The sequence below is a fragment of the Halichoeres trimaculatus genome, unplaced genomic scaffold (assembly GCF_033239565.1).
Source record: "Halichoeres trimaculatus isolate MK-OKI-2021-1 unplaced genomic scaffold, fHalTri1.1 fHalTri1_scaffold_6, whole genome shotgun sequence".
Classification (NCBI taxonomy): Eukaryota; Metazoa; Chordata; class Actinopteri; order Labriformes; family Labridae; genus Halichoeres; species Halichoeres trimaculatus.
The window spans coordinates 6,002,316-6,020,080 of NW_027437184.1; the positions used below are offsets into that span (position 1 = coordinate 6,002,316).

Below are 17,765 nucleotides of genomic sequence, written 5' to 3' on the forward strand. Positions count from 1 at the left end.
CCTCTCCTCACCTCTCCTCTCCTCACCTCTTCCTTTCCTCACTTTACTTCTCCTCTCCCTTTCCCCTCCTCCTCTCCATCCCCACTTCTCCTCACTTCTCCTTTTCTCAACTTTCCTTTCCTTTCTATTCTTATCCTCTTTCCTTTCATTTCCTTTCTTTTCCTTTCCTCCCCTTTCGTTCCTTTCTTTCCTTTCATTTCCTTTCCTTTCCCATTTCCTTTCCTTTCCTTTCCCATTTCCTTTCTTTAACTTTCCCATTTCTTTTCCTTTCCTTTCTTTTCCTTTCCTTTCTTTTCCTTTCCTCCCCTTTCCTTTCCTTCCTCCTTCCTTACCTTTCCTTTTCTCACTTTTTCTTTCCTTTCCTTTCTTCTCCTCTCCTTTCCTTTCTTTTCCTTTCCCATTTCTTTTACTTTCCCATTTCTTTTCCTTTCCTTTCCTTTTCTTTCCTTTCCTTTCCTTTCCTTTCCTTATCTTTCCTTTCCTTTCCTTTCCTTTCCTTTCTCTCCTCTCTTTTTCTTTCCTAGTATTCTTCCCCACTCCTCTCTTTTACTCCCCTTCCACCTCCTTTTCTCTTCCCATCTTTCCTTTCCTTTATTGTCCTTTCCTCCTCTTTTATGTTTCCATCACTTTCCTTGTTTTTTTCATTCTTTTCTTTCTTTTTCTTTCTCATCCTCTCTTTTTCTTCTCTTTGTTTCTATTATTTTACTGTCTGTTTCGTTTTTTCTTCTTTCCCCTACACTGTTCCTCTCTTTTTCCTTCTCTTATCCTTCCCTTTCACTTCTTTTGCTTTGCTCTTCTTTTCTTTCCATCCTTCTCCGTATTTTCCTTCTTCTCCTCTCCTCTCCTCTCCTCTCCTCTCCTCTCCTCTCCTCTCACTTTCTTGCCTTCTCTCCTTCCTCTTCTCTCCATTTATCCTTCCTTTGCCCATCTTTCCTCTCCACCCCTTTCCTTTTCACTTCTCTCCTTGCCTTCCTTTAACCCTCCCTCCTTTACCAGTTTCTTATCTCGTTCTATTTTATCAGCTGATTTTGTCTCTTCTCTTTTGGTCTGTTCTCCACTGGACTTTGTTTCTGTCACTTTCTTTTTATCACTCTGGTCTATCCCTCCTCTCTTATCCTTCATTTTTCATCTCTCATCCTCTTCTCTCCTCTCCTCTCCTCTCCTCTTCTCTCCTCAAATATTACCGACGTGTTGCGTCCACAGGTTGATGGAGAGTCTCTCAGTCTGTTTTTTAAGTGCTTCGAACAGTTGACACTTCTTTCAGAGTGTGAAACACAACGTGTGTTTTATCCTGAGTGTGCTCAAACTCCAGCTTCTCGCCTCACGTCTCCACTCGTTCGCTGCTCGTCTCTACGGAGGAACAGAGGGCAGTTCAGAGTCAGGGCCGTGCCAACACTTTGCCTGTGAGTGCTGTTGGCCTGCAGGGCGCCGAGGTGCTGCATGCCCAGATGACCACATTACAGCTCCATTAGAGAGGAAGTGTTTTCAGATTTATAAACACAGCAGCATATAACGAGGTAAGAGAGACATCACGCTGCTGGGAGCTCTCCCGGAAAATCTTGGAGATCAGGTCTGCAGAGAAACGGCTCCTTTTTGCTCCTCTCACTCATGCACCTGTCATCCTTTTCCCCTCTTTTTGCTGAGGCCGTCCTGTCCTCTTCTCCTCCAGGGTGACGTGTCGGTGCAATCGATCAACACCATTAGGAAATTTTTCCCCTCAGCTCAAACTTATCTTGAGTTGGAGACAGAAAATGTTCCTCCTTAAAAATGAAATGTGAGGATTTTAAAGATTCTTCTGGAGGTTTTTTAAACATGAAGCAGCTGGATGAAAAACTGGATCTGGTCCACCCCCCTGCCTGCCTGTGCTGCCTTTATTAAAGCATCTGAGGAAACTGCAGGAGTGGTGCCAAATACTCAAATTATCCACTGAGATGACATCACTTTTTTAGTCCTTTACATCCTGCGTGTCCTGCACACTTTGTCATTTCTGTCAGGATTATTTTTACCCCTACATTCCTTCAACAGCTGACACCCTTCCTGTATCTTTATGCTAACGCTCCAACCTCTCACCTTGTCCCCTGCAGGTATTACCTGAAGAACAACATGGAGACAGAGACGTTATGTTCAGATGAGGACGCCCAGGATCTCCTCAGGGAGAGCCAGATCTCTCTGCTGCAGCTCAGCACCATGGAGGTCGCTGCCCAGCTCTCCATGAGGGACTTTGAGCTCTTCAGGAACATCGAGTCCACAGAGTATGTCTCTGTTTCACTTCTGCTCTGAACGTAGAAGACGATTGTGTTAAATAAAGAAAACCTTGTACTCAAATCCTCCTCCTTTGTTCTGCTTCCAGGTATGTGGACGACCTCTTTAAACTAGACCAGACTACAACAGGAGGCAACCTGAAACAGTTTGAGGAGGTGATAAACCAGGAGACCTTCTGGGTGGCTACAGAGATCCTGAAGGAGCCCAACACGCTGAAGAGGATGAAGACTATCAAACACTTTATCAAGATCGCTCTGCACTGCAGGGAGTGCAAGAACTTCAACTCCATGTTTGCTATAATCAGGTGGGTTTGAAGCCTCAGAGACACGTTCTTCCACCGTTTTCTACATCTTTGCCTCTCTGGTAGCGTCAAAAACAGATGTTATTATGTCTACAAGAAAGCCTGCCTAACATCGTCTTACTGCACTCTTTCTGCCTTCATTCTCACTAACTCAACTCAACTCAACTTTATTTATAAAGCACTTTAAAAGCAACCACAGCTCAAACAAAGTGTAGTACAAAAAAGATGGTACAGGCATAAATGAATAATAAATTATATGAATAATAAATAATAAATGAAAAATAAATAAATAAATAAAAAGAAATAACAGATAATTTTTATGTAACTGAATGAATTTTAAAAATAGATAAATAAATTTAAAGTAAATAAATAAATTTAAAAAATAGATAAATAATTTTTAAAACTAAATAAATACATTTTAAAAATAGATAAACAAATTTTAAAAGGAAAGAAAAATATTTAAAAGTAAATAAATAAATTTAAAAGTAAATAAATGAATTTGAAAAATAGATAAATAATTTTTAAAACTAAATAAATACATTTTAAAAATAGATAAACAAATTTTAAAAGGAAAGAAAAATATTTAAAAGTAAATAAATAAATTTAAAAGTAAATAAATAAATTTAAAAGTAAATAAATAAATATGTTTCAAAAGTTATTTATTAAATTCAAAAGTAAATAAATGCATTTTTAAAATAAATAAATTTTACATTCAATTAAATAAATAAATTTTAAATCTAAATAAATACATTTTAAAACTAAATAAATAGATTTTAAAAAAGCAATAAAACAAATCAATAAAAAAAGGTGTTGGTAAAATAACTGTTTAATTTTCCTGAAAAACAATTCAAGAACAATAAAACTAGTAATATGAAATAAAAACAAACCATAAAACACTTAAACAAGAGCAGAGTCTCAAGCTTGGTCAAAAGCCAATAAATAAAAATGGGTTTAAGACTTTATTTTTTTAAAAAAAAGGACAGTAAGGCGGCTTGTCTTATGTGGGGGTGACTCATTCCACAATTTTTGAGCGGCAACACTAAGATGGCCCTGGGTCCTCCAAACTAAACAGACATTATTTCTGAGACAGACATTATTAAAAATCAAGTCCCACAGCAGCTGAACTCAGTGTCCAGCTTTTCAGTTGAAAATCATAAACAGATGTGTTCAGTTTTCCTTTCACTTGTTGTTTCTGTGGCAAAAAATCCAAACTCTCTCCATAGAGTGATACGCTAGTTTTACAGTTTCACAAGAAGATAACCTTAGCTATTCAGCCTCCGTCATACATCCTGACCACATGAACTTGTAATTCTAAGAAATACTTTTCTAGCTCCAGTAATGGACCGTGTCAGTCAGATCTGGAGATTACGCTGCTCAATCACTCCTAACTGAATGTTTTTAATCTACTGACGTTTCAGTGTCCCAGCTCTGAGAGTAATTACAACGACACTGTCTGTCCCCTCTGAAGTGGAAGCTGTAATCAAAAAGGTTTTCATTTTTGTTAGAAAGCATAAAGATGCAGTGTTTGCATAAACATCACTGTAGCTCCTACTTGGATAACTCTCCTCCTTTCACTGAGCTCACACTGAGCCTCCTCTTATCTCACCTGTGTCCCATGGAGGTGCAAACTCTCAGTTCAAGGATCTGAGCAGTCTGCTGACCCTCTGTTCGCTGCCGTAACAGGCACTTTAAAACACGAGTGTCTGACCTCCACGTCCCCTTACACGCCTCCTCACAGCAGGACTTCTCAGCCCATATGGCTCTCTGATGCATCACCTGTCTGGTGACAGGGGCATCGCTGCTGCTGCTGTGTGTGAGTGTGTGTGTGTGTGTGTGTGTGTGTGTGTGTGTGTGTGTATGTGTGTGTGTGTGTGTGTATGTGTGTATGTGTGTGTGTGTGTGTGTGTGTGTGTGTGTAAAGATAGCACACAGGGCTTCCTTTGGCCTTTAATTTGGACACGCCCTGCTCTGCTTTCAAGAAATGAGGAGCAAAATCACTCATTAAAAATGCAGGAGGCGCTGTTTGTTTTGTGAATGGGCTGAGATGAAAATGATGGATTTATAATGAAATTAAACAAAAAGAGAAGAAAGTAAAAGATTTAGTTTCACTTTTAGCTACCCTGAGAATCATACCAATCAATTAAAACCCTCTGTAGCTTAAAAAAAAACATTATTGAAATAAAGAATCTTTATTTTTTCTTACAGAGGGTATTGATGATTTAAGACACTAACACTAAATGAAACCACACTTTAACATTTTATTGAAATAAATATGCATCACATCTGTCAATAAAGCCACCAACAGCCCACCAACTTTCCATGCACCCATGGCTCACCTCAAGTTTTACAGCCCTGGTAAGATAACTACATCTACAAAAAGACAAAACTGGAAGAAAATACAGATTTTAATTCTTTATGGACTGATTTATTTAACTGCAAATGTGCTGGCTTAACATACATGCTTGATATGTGTCAAGACATAAGCAAAAACCTAAATAATCATTTAATGTTATCAAATTCGAGTATTCCTCAAATTTTTAAATTTTTGTAGATTTTTAAAAATTTATTTATTTATTTATTCATTAATTTTTAAATTTCTGAAATTTTTGAAAATTTACTTATTTATTTATTTATTTATTTTAAATTTATTTGAAATATTCAGCAGTTATTTTTACATTTAGTTTTTTTTTTAATTTTAGCAATTTTTTAACACCATTTTTTTCTTTTTTTTTCAAATGTTGTACATTTTAAAAACTTTGAAGGTACAGAAAAAATGAATTAAAAAAATTATTAAAACATTTTTTTTAAATGTTTTGATATTTTTGCATATTTTTGAATTACTAAATTTAAAAAAATTGCAAATTTGTCAAATCTGAAAAACTAAGACATTGTGTGCAATTGAAATCATTTTTTTTAAATTCTCAATTATATGACTTTTTCCTAGATTTTAACTATAAATAGAATTTTATCCACTTTATTGTCTTTAATGGGACAATAAATTAGATTTTGTGGCTCTGGAATGACCTCAATCCAGGTGAGCTGAGGCAAAATTGCCCTCATGAAAGTAAAGGCTGCAGACCCCTGGTCTACACCATTCAGCCGAGATCACAACCATATAAAGAAAAGATTTTAAGATTTAGGAAATTAAAAGCAGAACCCCCAGAAAATGAATCAGCAGAGAATTGATGTTGAGTTAATGAGCAAAAGAGCAACAGACATGAAGAAGAAAGATAATGGAAGGAGAAAGCAGAAATAAATGCTCTGCCATTCATAATTATCATCCGTCTAAATGAGTCCGCTCAGAGATGACTTTGCCTCCAGGGGTCTTCTGCTCTGGATCGTGGAGACCTCACTATCAGAAGCGAAGGAATATTAAAAAAATCATCCTCTTCTCTCCTGTGCCTCCTCACCTCTACCTCTATCTTTCTCCTGTGTTTCTTCTCACTGTAACCCATTTATCTCTGTCTCCTCGCCGCCCCTCCTCCTCTCCTCTTCCCGCACAGTGGGCTGAACTTGGCACCGGTGGCTCGGCTGCGGAGCTCTTGGGAGAAGCTTCCCAGCAAGTATGAGAAGCTGTTTGGGGACCTGCAGGACGTCTTCGACCCTTCCAGAAACATGGCCAAGTACCGCAACATCCTGAGCAGCCAGAGCATGCAGCCGCCCATCATCCCGCTGTTCCCCGTGGTCAAGAAAGACCTCACCTTCTTACATGAAGGTTTGTACAGCGACCTGAGTCAGTGACGTGTCTTTTGGTAGACAGCCTCTTAAACTCCTGAGACCATTTCTGAAACACGACATGTCATTGTGCACAGTTTACTTCCTCTGTGCTGTTGTGAAAGGTCACTCAGGAGGGTTACTTCTGCTTAAAGGCTTCCCTGTCCTTCCTTTTTAAGATGTAACCCTGAGTCAGGTCAAAACTACCCTGACTTCTCTTTAACGCTTTTCGTTTAAACCTTCAGCCATGTTAGGAATAGAAGAAGAAGAAGAAGTTCCCTAATTGTGCAAGTTACCAAAAAAAACTCCTCTAATGGCGCAGTGTGACTGAAAACGAAAGAGACACGCTTTGATCTGCGTGGACTGACAAAGCTGAGACTAGAACAAGCAGAAATGAGCTTTGAAGACTCAGCTGAGAAACACTGTTTGAAAAATTGTGTCTGGAACATGAATCATTGATCTCCTTTACATTTTGTGTCTGTGTTTTGGATGTTTTCGTCGTCTCTCAGGCAACGACTCCAGCGTGGACGGTCTGGTGAACTTCGAGAAGCTGAGGATGATCGCCAAAGAGATCAGACATGTGGTGCGGCTGACGTCGGCGAACATGGACCCTGCGCTCATGTTCAGACAGAGGTTGGTCATTTTTGTGCCAGGATGTCCGCGATGAAGCCGTAATGTGATGCTTATTGGGGCAGTTTCACAGATGCAGGTCACCAAAGCTGTCTCTGATTGGTCAAAACTCCTATGTGGGGCTTAAAGTGGCGTATTTCCTTGTATCTTAAAAGTTTTACATCCATGGGGCGTCGGTTTGGCTCAGATGTTGGAGCAGGTGCCCCATGTACAGGTCCCATAGATTCTACATTAAGAAGGTTGAAGGATCAGTATGGGCTGAGATTTGTGAACCTAGAAACTGGGTTTGAAAAGCATGATCAAAAATACAATACAACGTAATTTCACAATTATATGGAAAAAAATATATTTCCATTGACCATTCATCTGTTTATCTACATTAACCCTTTAAACCCTAAGGTCCACCAAGCAAGGGACTTAGAGGTCGCTCTGCACACTGCGAAAACTGAAATCTTATCAAGTGTTTTTGTCTTATTTCAGTAGAAAATGTCTTTTTAGACTTAATATGAGCTGAATTTAACTGACCAGTCCAGAGAAACGTCTTATTTCAAGTTATTTAAACACTGAAAAGAGGTCTGAATTGCTTGTTGCAAGTTTTAATAATCTGCCAAAGAAACAAGAGAAAAGTTACTTATATTAAGACATTATTCTAGTTCCAAGCAAATTTTTCATGTTCCATTTGCAGATTTTTTTTTTACTTGTTACAAGCAATTCAGAACTCATTTTGTCTTTAAATAACTTGAAATAAGACACTTTTCTGGGCTGACCAGTTGAATGTGGCTCATATCAAATGTAATAAGACAGTTTTTACTTCAGATAAGACAAAAACACTTGATAACATTTCAGATTTTTTGCAGTGCAACAAAGGCATAAAAAATACTCCATAAAAACTAAAAAGAAGCAGCATATTAAAAAAACAAAAAGGTTATAGTGGAGAATCTATAGCCAGTGACATAAATACAAATACTGACTAGGGTTGAGTATTGGCAAGAACCTCACCATAAAATACAGATCATGAAACTTGGGTCAGGATACAATAATAACAGTTACCTATTTGATTAAAAAGCTTTTCTATTATGCTGTGTTTGAAATAAAGAAAGTCAGATGTAGTGTTTCATATACTCGTGTAACTAGAAAGCATAAAGTTTGTCAAGGTTGTCACTTAAACTACTGTGACATTAAACTAATGATGCAAAAAAGTTATTGGCCAGTTAGTGAAACTGATAAACGCCACTTTAGCCGCGTTTCCACCAAGCGGACAGTTCAGTTCGTTTTGGTACGGCGCACATTTTGTGCCGTTTCCACTGACTTATCCCGGGACAGATCCCCAAATAACCGAGATGAGCCGTCCCACTTTTTGGGACCCTTTCGTATGGGTGCCAGACTGAACTGATCCGCTCTCAGAAGGTGGAGCTACAACACTGCAGACCATTGATTGGTCGAAAGAATCGTCACCTACCCCGATAGCGGCTGCATTTCTCCTGGTGGCACACAGACTTCTCTGAAACAAAGCTTGATTGTTCTTTGTATCAAAGAGCTACATGACAATCACAGAGAGGACGAAATGCTGTCTTAACTCGTTGCTCTTTGTTTACTGTGTCACGTTTTTCTTCTTTGTTGGATTTATTAGCGGGATAAACAGTGTCGCGTTGCTACGGTGTCACACTATTGTTTAACAACTGCGGCTTTTGGCATCCGGCTTACACGCCTCCTACCACTAGAGGGCACAGTTTGCTGTGGAAACACAAACGGGATCAGGCTTAAACATGATTTGATTATTATTTTATCAGTCTGCTACACCATGAACAGGATAAGCAGTTCAGAAAATGAATGAATGATTTTAAACTAACTGACCCAAGAATAGAGAGAAAACATTGATGTTGATGGCATCAAAACCCACATCATCAAGTTTAGGAAGAAAATATTTTGAACAAACTTCAATTCAATTCAAAAAGAACTTTATTTATCGGTTAGGAACTTCATTGTGCAGAGCATTAGTGCGTGTACAATACAACATGCATTTAAAGTCAACCTAAAAGTACTGATAAAAGACAATTAATTAAAATGAATGAATGAGTGAATAAATAGAGATAATAAAAAAACAGTTGATTAAAATACAGAAGGTATATAAATAGGTACTGAAAACTCGTAGACATAAGCTCCTGCAAACATGCATGGAGCAGGCTTTCATGAGCTTCTCACTAAGGATGTAACGTCCAAAAGAACAATCGTAGATTGATGGCGTGGTATCACTCAGACAGACACTTACGCACAGGAACACACTTTAACACACTTAAAGATACAACAAACGCACAAGACGCTCTCCACCTGTCGCCATTACAGCGCCGGGAACTTTGAGATTATATTTGTTATAGTTTATGGACAACATACAGGGGAGTAGCTCTTTGGCGCCATCCACTGCAGTGGAGGTACAGAAGACGTATCGTACTTCAAACTCACCTGAAATCTGACTTTTTATTTCTACAAAAATATCAATAATAAGAGTTGAAATATGGATATTTTATCACAGGATGTAGAGATATACCCTTTTCAAAATGGGTATGTCATTTTTTTAGTAGAGACCCAAAAAAGAGTCCAGGGCTTAAGAGGTTAATGTCTAGAAAAGTTGATCTGCTTATTCTGTTCAACATAAATGACACACAGAGGTGAGGACCTCAGCACAGACGTCCACTGTCACAGTCACTGAGTCCTGTACTGAAGTCTTATAATGTGAAAACAACCATGTCAGAAGAAAACAATTAGAAACGGACCATGAATCTGACGATGATGATGTTATGGTCGTGCCACGTGGAGCTGAAATTGATTTGTTAAACTGAGTTCAGACGGTTGAATTTTCAGGTAGGTTGAATGAAATTTCATAGAAAATAAATTAAGTTTCAGATCAAGCTTTTCAAATTCAACATGGTAATTCAGATTCAGTTTCTAGTGGCACGAATCTCAGCCCATAGATCAGATTTTGGTACCATGATTACTGTATTTAGTGTGTGTTATTCCCCTTTTTCTCCCTACAGCTTGTCTATCCCAAGCTGTCATCTTAGATAAAGAAACAAAGCCCCACAAAACATTTCTTACATGAGAAATTTGGTGTATATTCTGATGGAAATGGACATTTTGGAGCTTCTTGTGACCCAATATAAGTGTCTGCAAAACTCTGAAATGAACTTTTATTGCAAACTCTCAGCCAGACTCCAGCAGAGTTTGACTTCGCTGTCAGGGTTCACAGGGTTTAGGAAGGATATTTGACTGTAAGAGATCAAAAATGTGAGCAAAAAAAAAGGGATCCACCCCATCACACCTCCACCTGCCACCCTGGATCCTTCAGCAGCAGGATCAGGCACACACCCCTGAACGTCCAGTTCAATCAATTCCCATTCGCTCTCTGCTCGCTTCATGGCTCGTGTCGGTTGATTGCCTTCGTCTGCCGAGTGCAGCAGCGCAAAGACACGAGGCATGGATCGACTCAGAGTGAGGAAGAATTGATGCTTACTGCAGTGTGCAGAGCGTGTCACTCAGTTTGTGTGTTTATCACAGTCTGTCACTGCTGCAGTGCATGACTGCCCCCTGCAGGCACTCCCTCCATACTGCCAGATGTCTGTGGAGACGTTTTTTAAAAGTCTTGATGATATAAGTGTTTCCAGAAGGTGGCACACAGACGTTTCCATGCCAAAGCCATCACACACACACACTGTTCTGTTCAGGTTGATATGGGGAGATGTCCAACGTCTAGTGTTGTCCTCCCATCTTCAGTCATTTCCTGTTTGTTTGTCGTGGCATGACATCAACATAGTCTTGTCCACCCTGACCCCTGAACTTGTCTCTGAGTCACGCTTCAATCTTCACACCTCTCGCTTGCAGGAAGAAGAGGTGGAAGAGTTTAGGGTAAGTTTGTGCTGGAAGCAGCAGGAGTTTAATGCACCCTGCATCACCCCCACCACCACCACCACCGCCATCCGCCCTGCATGCCCCCGCCTCCCCCTGACTCCACCCGACTACACATGTGTCTGCCCGTGCTTGTGTGATTAACCCTTCCATTGCAGCATCCAAGTCCATCATTGACCCATTCATTGTTTGCCCTCTCTCTATCAGACTGTACGTTTGAGTCATTTAGTGAATACTCAAAATAAGAAAGCAGAAGGTAGAAGAGTGAGACGACAAATTTCAGGCAAGATTCAGCTCATTTTCTAGATTTTTCAGTAGTTTTTACTTAGACAAAGTTGGAAAAGAGAACATGAGAAAACAAAATTTTAGAGTCAACAAATATGTGATGATAACTTCACGCAATCACACATAATGAAATATATTCTGTATAAAATCCAAACTAGAGAAAATTTAGCTTTTCAAAAGCTTTTGGTCATGTCAGATATTTCTGTGTATTAAGATTGTTTTAGTTTTTGCATTTTTTCATATTTTACTAGAGTAGAAATGTTATTTATGACTTCCAAAATAGTTGTGAAAATGTGATTTGATGTGTTTTTAACAAGTTAGTTTGAAGCTAAGATAAAAGAGCTGATGAAAGATGAAGAGTCAAGACAGAAAATGATCAAATAATACAAAAAAAAAAAAAAAAAAAAACTGTGCATGATGAAGAAAGAAAAAGTGTCATAGAGGATAACTCAGAGCTTGATTAAATAAACTTAGGTTAAGCCTAAGTTGGATACAAAGTTGGTGAAGTGCCTGAAAGACAATCTAGATACTCAGTGTTTGGTTTTTGAGAAAGAAGGCAAAAGGTTGATGATTTAGACGACAAATTTCAGGCAACATTCAGCTCATTTTCCAGATTTTTCAGTTGTTTTTACTCAGACCAAGTTGGAGAGGAGAACACACAAAAAAACAAATTATAACAGTCAACAAACGTGATGAAACTTTCACACATAAAAATAAAATATATCCTGTATAAGAGCCAAAAAGAGAAAAATTAAGCTCTTCAAAAGCTTTTGGTCATGTCACATGTTTCTGTACCTTAAGATGTTTAATTTTTTTTTTTTGCATTTTTCTGTGAAGCTAAGGTACAAAGGTTATTAATGACTTCAAAAATTGCTTTTGAAGTGTGATTTAACATGTTTTTGATAAGTTAGTTTGAAGCAAAGAGGAATGAGCTGATGAAAGATGAAGAGTCAAGACAGAAAAATGGAAAAGATTAAAACTAAAACTAAAACAAAAAGGATGTTGAACTCACCAAAAGAAAATCTAGAAACCCAGTCTTTGGTTTTAGAGTGAGGAGGCAGAAGGTGGAGGATTAAGACGACAAATTTCAGGCAACGTTCAGCTCATTTTATAGATTTTTAAGTTGTTTTTGCTCAGACCAAGTTGGAGAAAAGAATATGAGAAAATACAATTTTACAGTCAACATATATGTGACGACATTCTTACACATAAATATAAAATATGTCATGTATAAGAGCTGAAAAAAAAGAAAATTTAGCTCTTCAAACACTTTTGGTAATGTCACAGATTTCCACACCTTATGTATGACTTCAAAAATAGTTGTGGATGTGTGATTTAATATATTTTTAACAAGTTAGTTTGAAGCAAAGAGAAAAGAGTTGATGAAAGATGAATAGTCAAGACAAAAAAATGTCAAATAATAAAAAGACAAAGAAAAAAGCTGTGTATAATGTAAAAACAAAGGGTTAAAGAGGATAACTTAGAGCTGTGATTAAATAAACCTAAATTAAGCTGGCATGGATATGAAGTGAGTGAAGTGACTGGAAGAAAGTCTGCATACTCAGTGTTGGGTTTTCTAGTAAGAAGGCAAAAGGTAGAAAATGAAAGCTACAGATTTCAGGCGAGATTCAGCTCATTTTCTAGATTTTTCAGTTGTTATTGGCCAGACCAAGTTGGAAAAGAGAACATGAGAAAAGAAATTAACAGTCAACAAACATGTGATGACACTTTCATACATGAAAATAAGATATGTCCTGTATAGGAGCTAAAACAGAAAACAAAGTTCCTCCAAAGCTATTTCTGTGTCTTGAGGTGTTTAAGTTGGTGCATTTTTTGTAAATTTTGCTAGACTAGAAATGTTACATATGACTTCAAAAATACCTGTGGGTGTGTGATTTAACACAATTTTAACTTGTTAGTTTGAAGCAAAGAGGAAGAGGTAATGAAAGATAAAGTGTCAAAACAGAAAAATGTCAACTAAAAAACAAAAGTGCATTATAAAGAAACAAAAGGTTGTTGAGGATGACTCTGAGCTTGATTTAATAAACTTAAGTTCAGCCGACATGGATACAAAGATGGTTAAGTGACTGGAAAAACATCCATATACTCAGTGTTTAGTTTTAAAGTAAGAAGGCAAAAGGTTGAGGATAAATACTACAGATTTCAGGTGAAATTAAGCTCATTTTTAGATTTTTTAGAAGTTTTTAGTCAGACCAATTTAAAAAGAGAACATGAGAAAATAAAATTTCATCATCAACAAACATGTGATGACATTTTCACACATAAAAATAAAACATGTCCTTTTTAAGAGACAAAAAAAGAAAATTAGGTTTTCAAAAGCTTTTGGTCATGTCACATATTTGTGAGTGTTAGGGTGTTAAAGGTTTTGTATTTTTTCTTTTTAGGAGCTAAGGTTCAAAGGGGAATTACTTTAAGTTAGTTTGAAGCAAAAAGGTTTCAAGACAGAAAAATATCATCTCTAAAGATCAGCTGTTATACGAAGTTGGTAGACGGAAAAATTGAAACCTTATCAAGTGTTTTTGTCTTATTTTAAGTCAAATTTGTCTTTTTATACTTGATATGAGCCACATTTACCTGAATAGTACAATAATATGTCTTACTTTAAGTTATTTGAAGACAAAAATAAGGTCTGAATTACTTGTAACAGGTAAAAAAAATCTGCCAATAGAACAAGAAAATTGTGCTTTTCAAGATTCTTGAAACTAGAAACTCTTCTCTTGTTCCATGGGCGTTTTTTTTTTCTTTTACTTTTTCCAAACAATTCAGACCTCATTTTAGTCTTTAAATAACTTGAAACAAGACATTTTTTTCTGGACTGGTCAGGTGAACGTGGCTCATATTAAGCCAAAAAGATACTTAAAACAAGACAAAAACACTTGATAAGATTTCAGTTTTTCAGTGTGAAGTGACTGGAAGAAAATCTCAATTTTAATATCTCGGTAACAAAGTGCGCTAACGACCGCATGCAGAAATACAATCTAAACTCCAGGTTTTGTCGGGGGCCTCCAGCTTTTAACGACTGATCAAAGCTAACAAAAAGAACAAGATTTGACAGGAAATAAAACCTGTCATTCTTTGACTCTGGTCACGTGTTTGTCCATCAGTGCATCCCTGTTAATTACCCCCATATCCAAACTCGTGCATCCTGAGTTTTCTAACCCTTTTTGCCTCCATCTGACCAAACGTCCTGCTCTTCTGTTTCTGTGATAGCATGGCACACCAGCAGCAGCTGTCTCCCCAGTTTGCATGGTCCTGTTTAAAATGCTATGCTCCCACACAAAGCAGCTGTGCGGATTTTGAAGTAAATGAGGTGTTTGGTTTGAGCGTAGACGTGCCTTTTTATCGTACTGATTGTTCCTCCTTCTTCCCCTCCTTCAATCTGCCTTCTTGTTTTCTGTCTTTGAACTCTCTCGTTGTTTCTGCTGATCTTCATTTTCCTTCCTCTTCTCTCTGTGCACTCATCTTATAATCACCCCTCTTCATTCATCTTCACCTCTTTTATTTTCATCTCATCTTCACCCGTCATGCTTCTTTCCCTCCTTCTGTTTTCCTTTCTCTTCCTCCGCGTCATCAGGTCTCTGAGTCAGGGCAGCACCAACTCCAACATGCTGGACGTGCAGGGCGGCGCCCATAAGAAGAGAGTACGCCGCAGCTCTCTGCTCAACGCCAAGAAGCTGTACGAGGACGCGCAGATGGCCAGGAAGGTGAAGCAGTACCTGTCCAACCTGACGGTGGAGACGGACGAGGAGAAACACCAGATCATGTCTCTGCAGTGTGAGCCGTCCTACAGCACCTGTGAGTGAAACATAAACACCTGCATGAAGGATTGTCTAAATACACGAGCATTCATACTCGTTCTGTATCTGCTGTGCATGGAGAACATTTCTGTTTGCCTGCAGTGCCACCTAGTGTATCTGGAAATGTCTTGCAGAAAAAAAGGAATGATAACTCCAGTCATTGATAGATACTTGTGCAGGAATTGTATCATCAAAGCCAAGACTGAAAACAGTCAGTTTTAACTAACTCTGTCTGATATTTCCCGTCAGTTATCAAACCTCACACAGAATATCTGAACCAAACAGGACCAGTTTTAGATGTTGGGTTAGTGGATGTTTTGGGAACTTTTTGTTTTATTCATACCTTTCTCTCTCTGCTCTCCTTCGGCTGCAGTATCGAAGAACTTGAGCGAGAGGAGATCCACAAAGTCGGACATGTCTCCGGTGTCTCTGCGGTCAGCTCTGCCCTCGGGGAAAACACAGAACAGGGTGTCTCAAGTCCTCCAGGTCCAGGTCCCGCTGAACCCACTGCGAAAGAAGAGCACTGCCAAAGACATCAGCACATCCAGTCAGTACACACCTACTACACTTTTATTATAATTATTGTTTTTATTATTTTTTAATATTATTTATTTTTTTATTTATGATTATTAATTTATTTTATTAAATATTATTTATATTATGGTATTATTATTATTATTATTATTATTATTATCATTATTATTAGGGATGCACAATGTATCAGTATCCGTATCAGGCGATATTAACTCATTAGCTGCCAGCATTTTCTGAGCATCTTGAACAATCTTTCTAGACCCAAATAATATTGCACGATCGTGCTACTCTTTCTATCTGAACTACTTTGACACATCGTCTCAGACTGTTGTTTTTTTTTTTTTTAATCAATATTGATATTGGTAAATATCGGTTATAGGCCATAACAACAATAATAATGTTGGATATCAGTATCAGCAAATTTTCATATCAGTGCATCCCTTATTATTATTATTAACGTTGTTATTATTACCGGGTTGCTTGACTTACAAGTTTATTTTGTTATGTGGTGGAGCTCATGACTCAAATTACTTGTATGTTAAATCAGTTTTTCCCCATTGAAATGAATTGAAATGCTGTTAATTAGTTCCAGACCCCCAAAAACACCACATTTATTGTTTCATGTTTTCAAATTAGAAAATATTCTACTAATAAGGTATATTATATAAAAACATAATACAGGAAACACTTCGAGACAAGTAGAAGATGCTGACTGAGGTGGAGGAAGAAGGCTGAACTGAATCACTGAATCTTGCTTCATCCTCTCTTTCAGGATATTTCTGAAGTGACAAGTGTTGTTAAAAAGCATTATCACACACCGTGTTCAGCGTTTTCTGGGTGTTTCTTTTGAATAAAGTCTGAAAGTTTTGCAAAATAACTGCTAGCACAATGAGAACCATACACTTATGCTACCACCGCGAGCTGACCTCTTAGGGTGAAACGGGTGAGACACAGGATGCTGGGCGGATGTTACAGCATCCAACGTGTCTGTAGAGTCTTCCAATAAGAGCTGCACATTTGATTTATGGTGTAGATGAGAAGAACTGGCTCAGTTGACGCCTGCTCTGGTGTAACAATAAAAACCAGTCCAATGATGTCTATTAGAGTCATGTGACCCCTTTATTTCTGTTGACACAATTCTCTTTTTGAAGTCCATATAAATCCAAATCAGATGTTTTATTTTAACACAAAGAAAATTGATCGCGATGCCACACATGCTTACACGGTTCCTTCTCCTTACCATAATAGAATAAAATAGAATAGAATAGAATAGAATATTCTTTTATTGATCCCTCATAGGATACATTTTTTTCTTGGCCACAGCAGCTCACAAAAAAGTGCAATTAATGCAATAAAAATAAAAAAGAATAATAAGAAGGAGAAGAATATGAAATTAGAAATTTGAAGAAATATAGAAACTAGAAAAATATTACTATTTACATATTTACATAAAAACAAATAAGTTCAAGATCACCCTTTGACCATGAACAGTGAGTTCTGTGATGATGTGACAAATAAAGGAACAAAAAATGAAACAAACAGAAAACTATTTTATGGCTCCAGCAGTGTCGTTTGGTATCAGTCGGGTAGTTTTAGCGCTTGGCTCAAAGCAAAAAATCGTCAGACAGATTTTGTTTGAAATACTTGTTAGTTGGGACACTTGTGAGTCAAGGTACCACTGTGTTGTGTTTTTTATCTATACTTAAAGTAAAGCTTTCTAATAAGTTACTACTTTTGAATCCAGGTAGTTTTCTGTTTTTGGAGTTGTCATATTTTCCATTTCGTTTGATTACAGAGATAACAGAGTTTCAGGTCACCTTTGAGTAACCTGACATCTTTTTTTTCTCCATGTTTATCTCTACTTCTCCAGACTCCAACTCTCCCCAGGTGGTAAAGAAACCTCCAGTGACCTCGTCAGAGGAGTGGAGCGCCAAGAGACCGTCTGACGACACCGTCTCCACCATCTCCTCTCTTCACTCCAGCCCCACGGTGTCGCCTCAGGGCTCCCCACGCAAAGGTGCGCCACAGGAAGACTTTTTTCTCTCTGTGTGCTTTGATCTTTGGTGACGGGTGGTCCCTGAGGAGAAAGTTCACATACTTTTGTTTTTTATTTAGCTAACAGTAGCTGGGATGGATAAATGTGCAGTCTGTGAGTTTAATCTTTGGTTTCCTGTTCGGTTTTCAGTTGGGGGAGTGACCAAATCCCAGAACGCCAGCCAGATGAACTTATCGGGATCCTCATCGTCACTGACCAGCGACGCCAGCACAAAGGCCGGCACGGTCAGCCTGCGCAGCTACGGCATAGGTGGGGCTCTCCTCCA

General features: G+C 38.0%; 1 protein-coding gene across 5 annotated transcripts in view; it reads left to right on the plus strand.

The window, feature by feature from the left end:
- Positions 1 to 17,765, plus strand: part of rapgef6 (Rap guanine nucleotide exchange factor (GEF) 6) — a 228,330-nt gene that overhangs the window by 200,648 nt on the left and 9,917 nt on the right. For all 5 annotated transcript variants that reach the window (XM_074672524.1, XM_074672525.1, XM_074672523.1 and 2 more), the window contains 9 exons: positions 2,085 to 2,252; positions 2,351 to 2,566; positions 6,067 to 6,278; positions 6,787 to 6,910; positions 10,784 to 10,807; positions 14,688 to 14,908; positions 15,284 to 15,457; positions 17,315 to 17,461; positions 17,630 to 17,749. In XM_074672524.1, the coding sequence (XP_074528625.1) occupies positions 2,085 to 2,252; positions 2,351 to 2,566; positions 6,067 to 6,278; positions 6,787 to 6,910; positions 10,784 to 10,807; positions 14,688 to 14,908; positions 15,284 to 15,457; positions 17,315 to 17,461; positions 17,630 to 17,749 (1,406 nt within the window). The remainder of the gene's footprint in view (positions 1 to 2,084; positions 2,253 to 2,350; positions 2,567 to 6,066; positions 6,279 to 6,786; positions 6,911 to 10,783; positions 10,808 to 14,687; positions 14,909 to 15,283; positions 15,458 to 17,314; positions 17,462 to 17,629; positions 17,750 to 17,765) is intronic.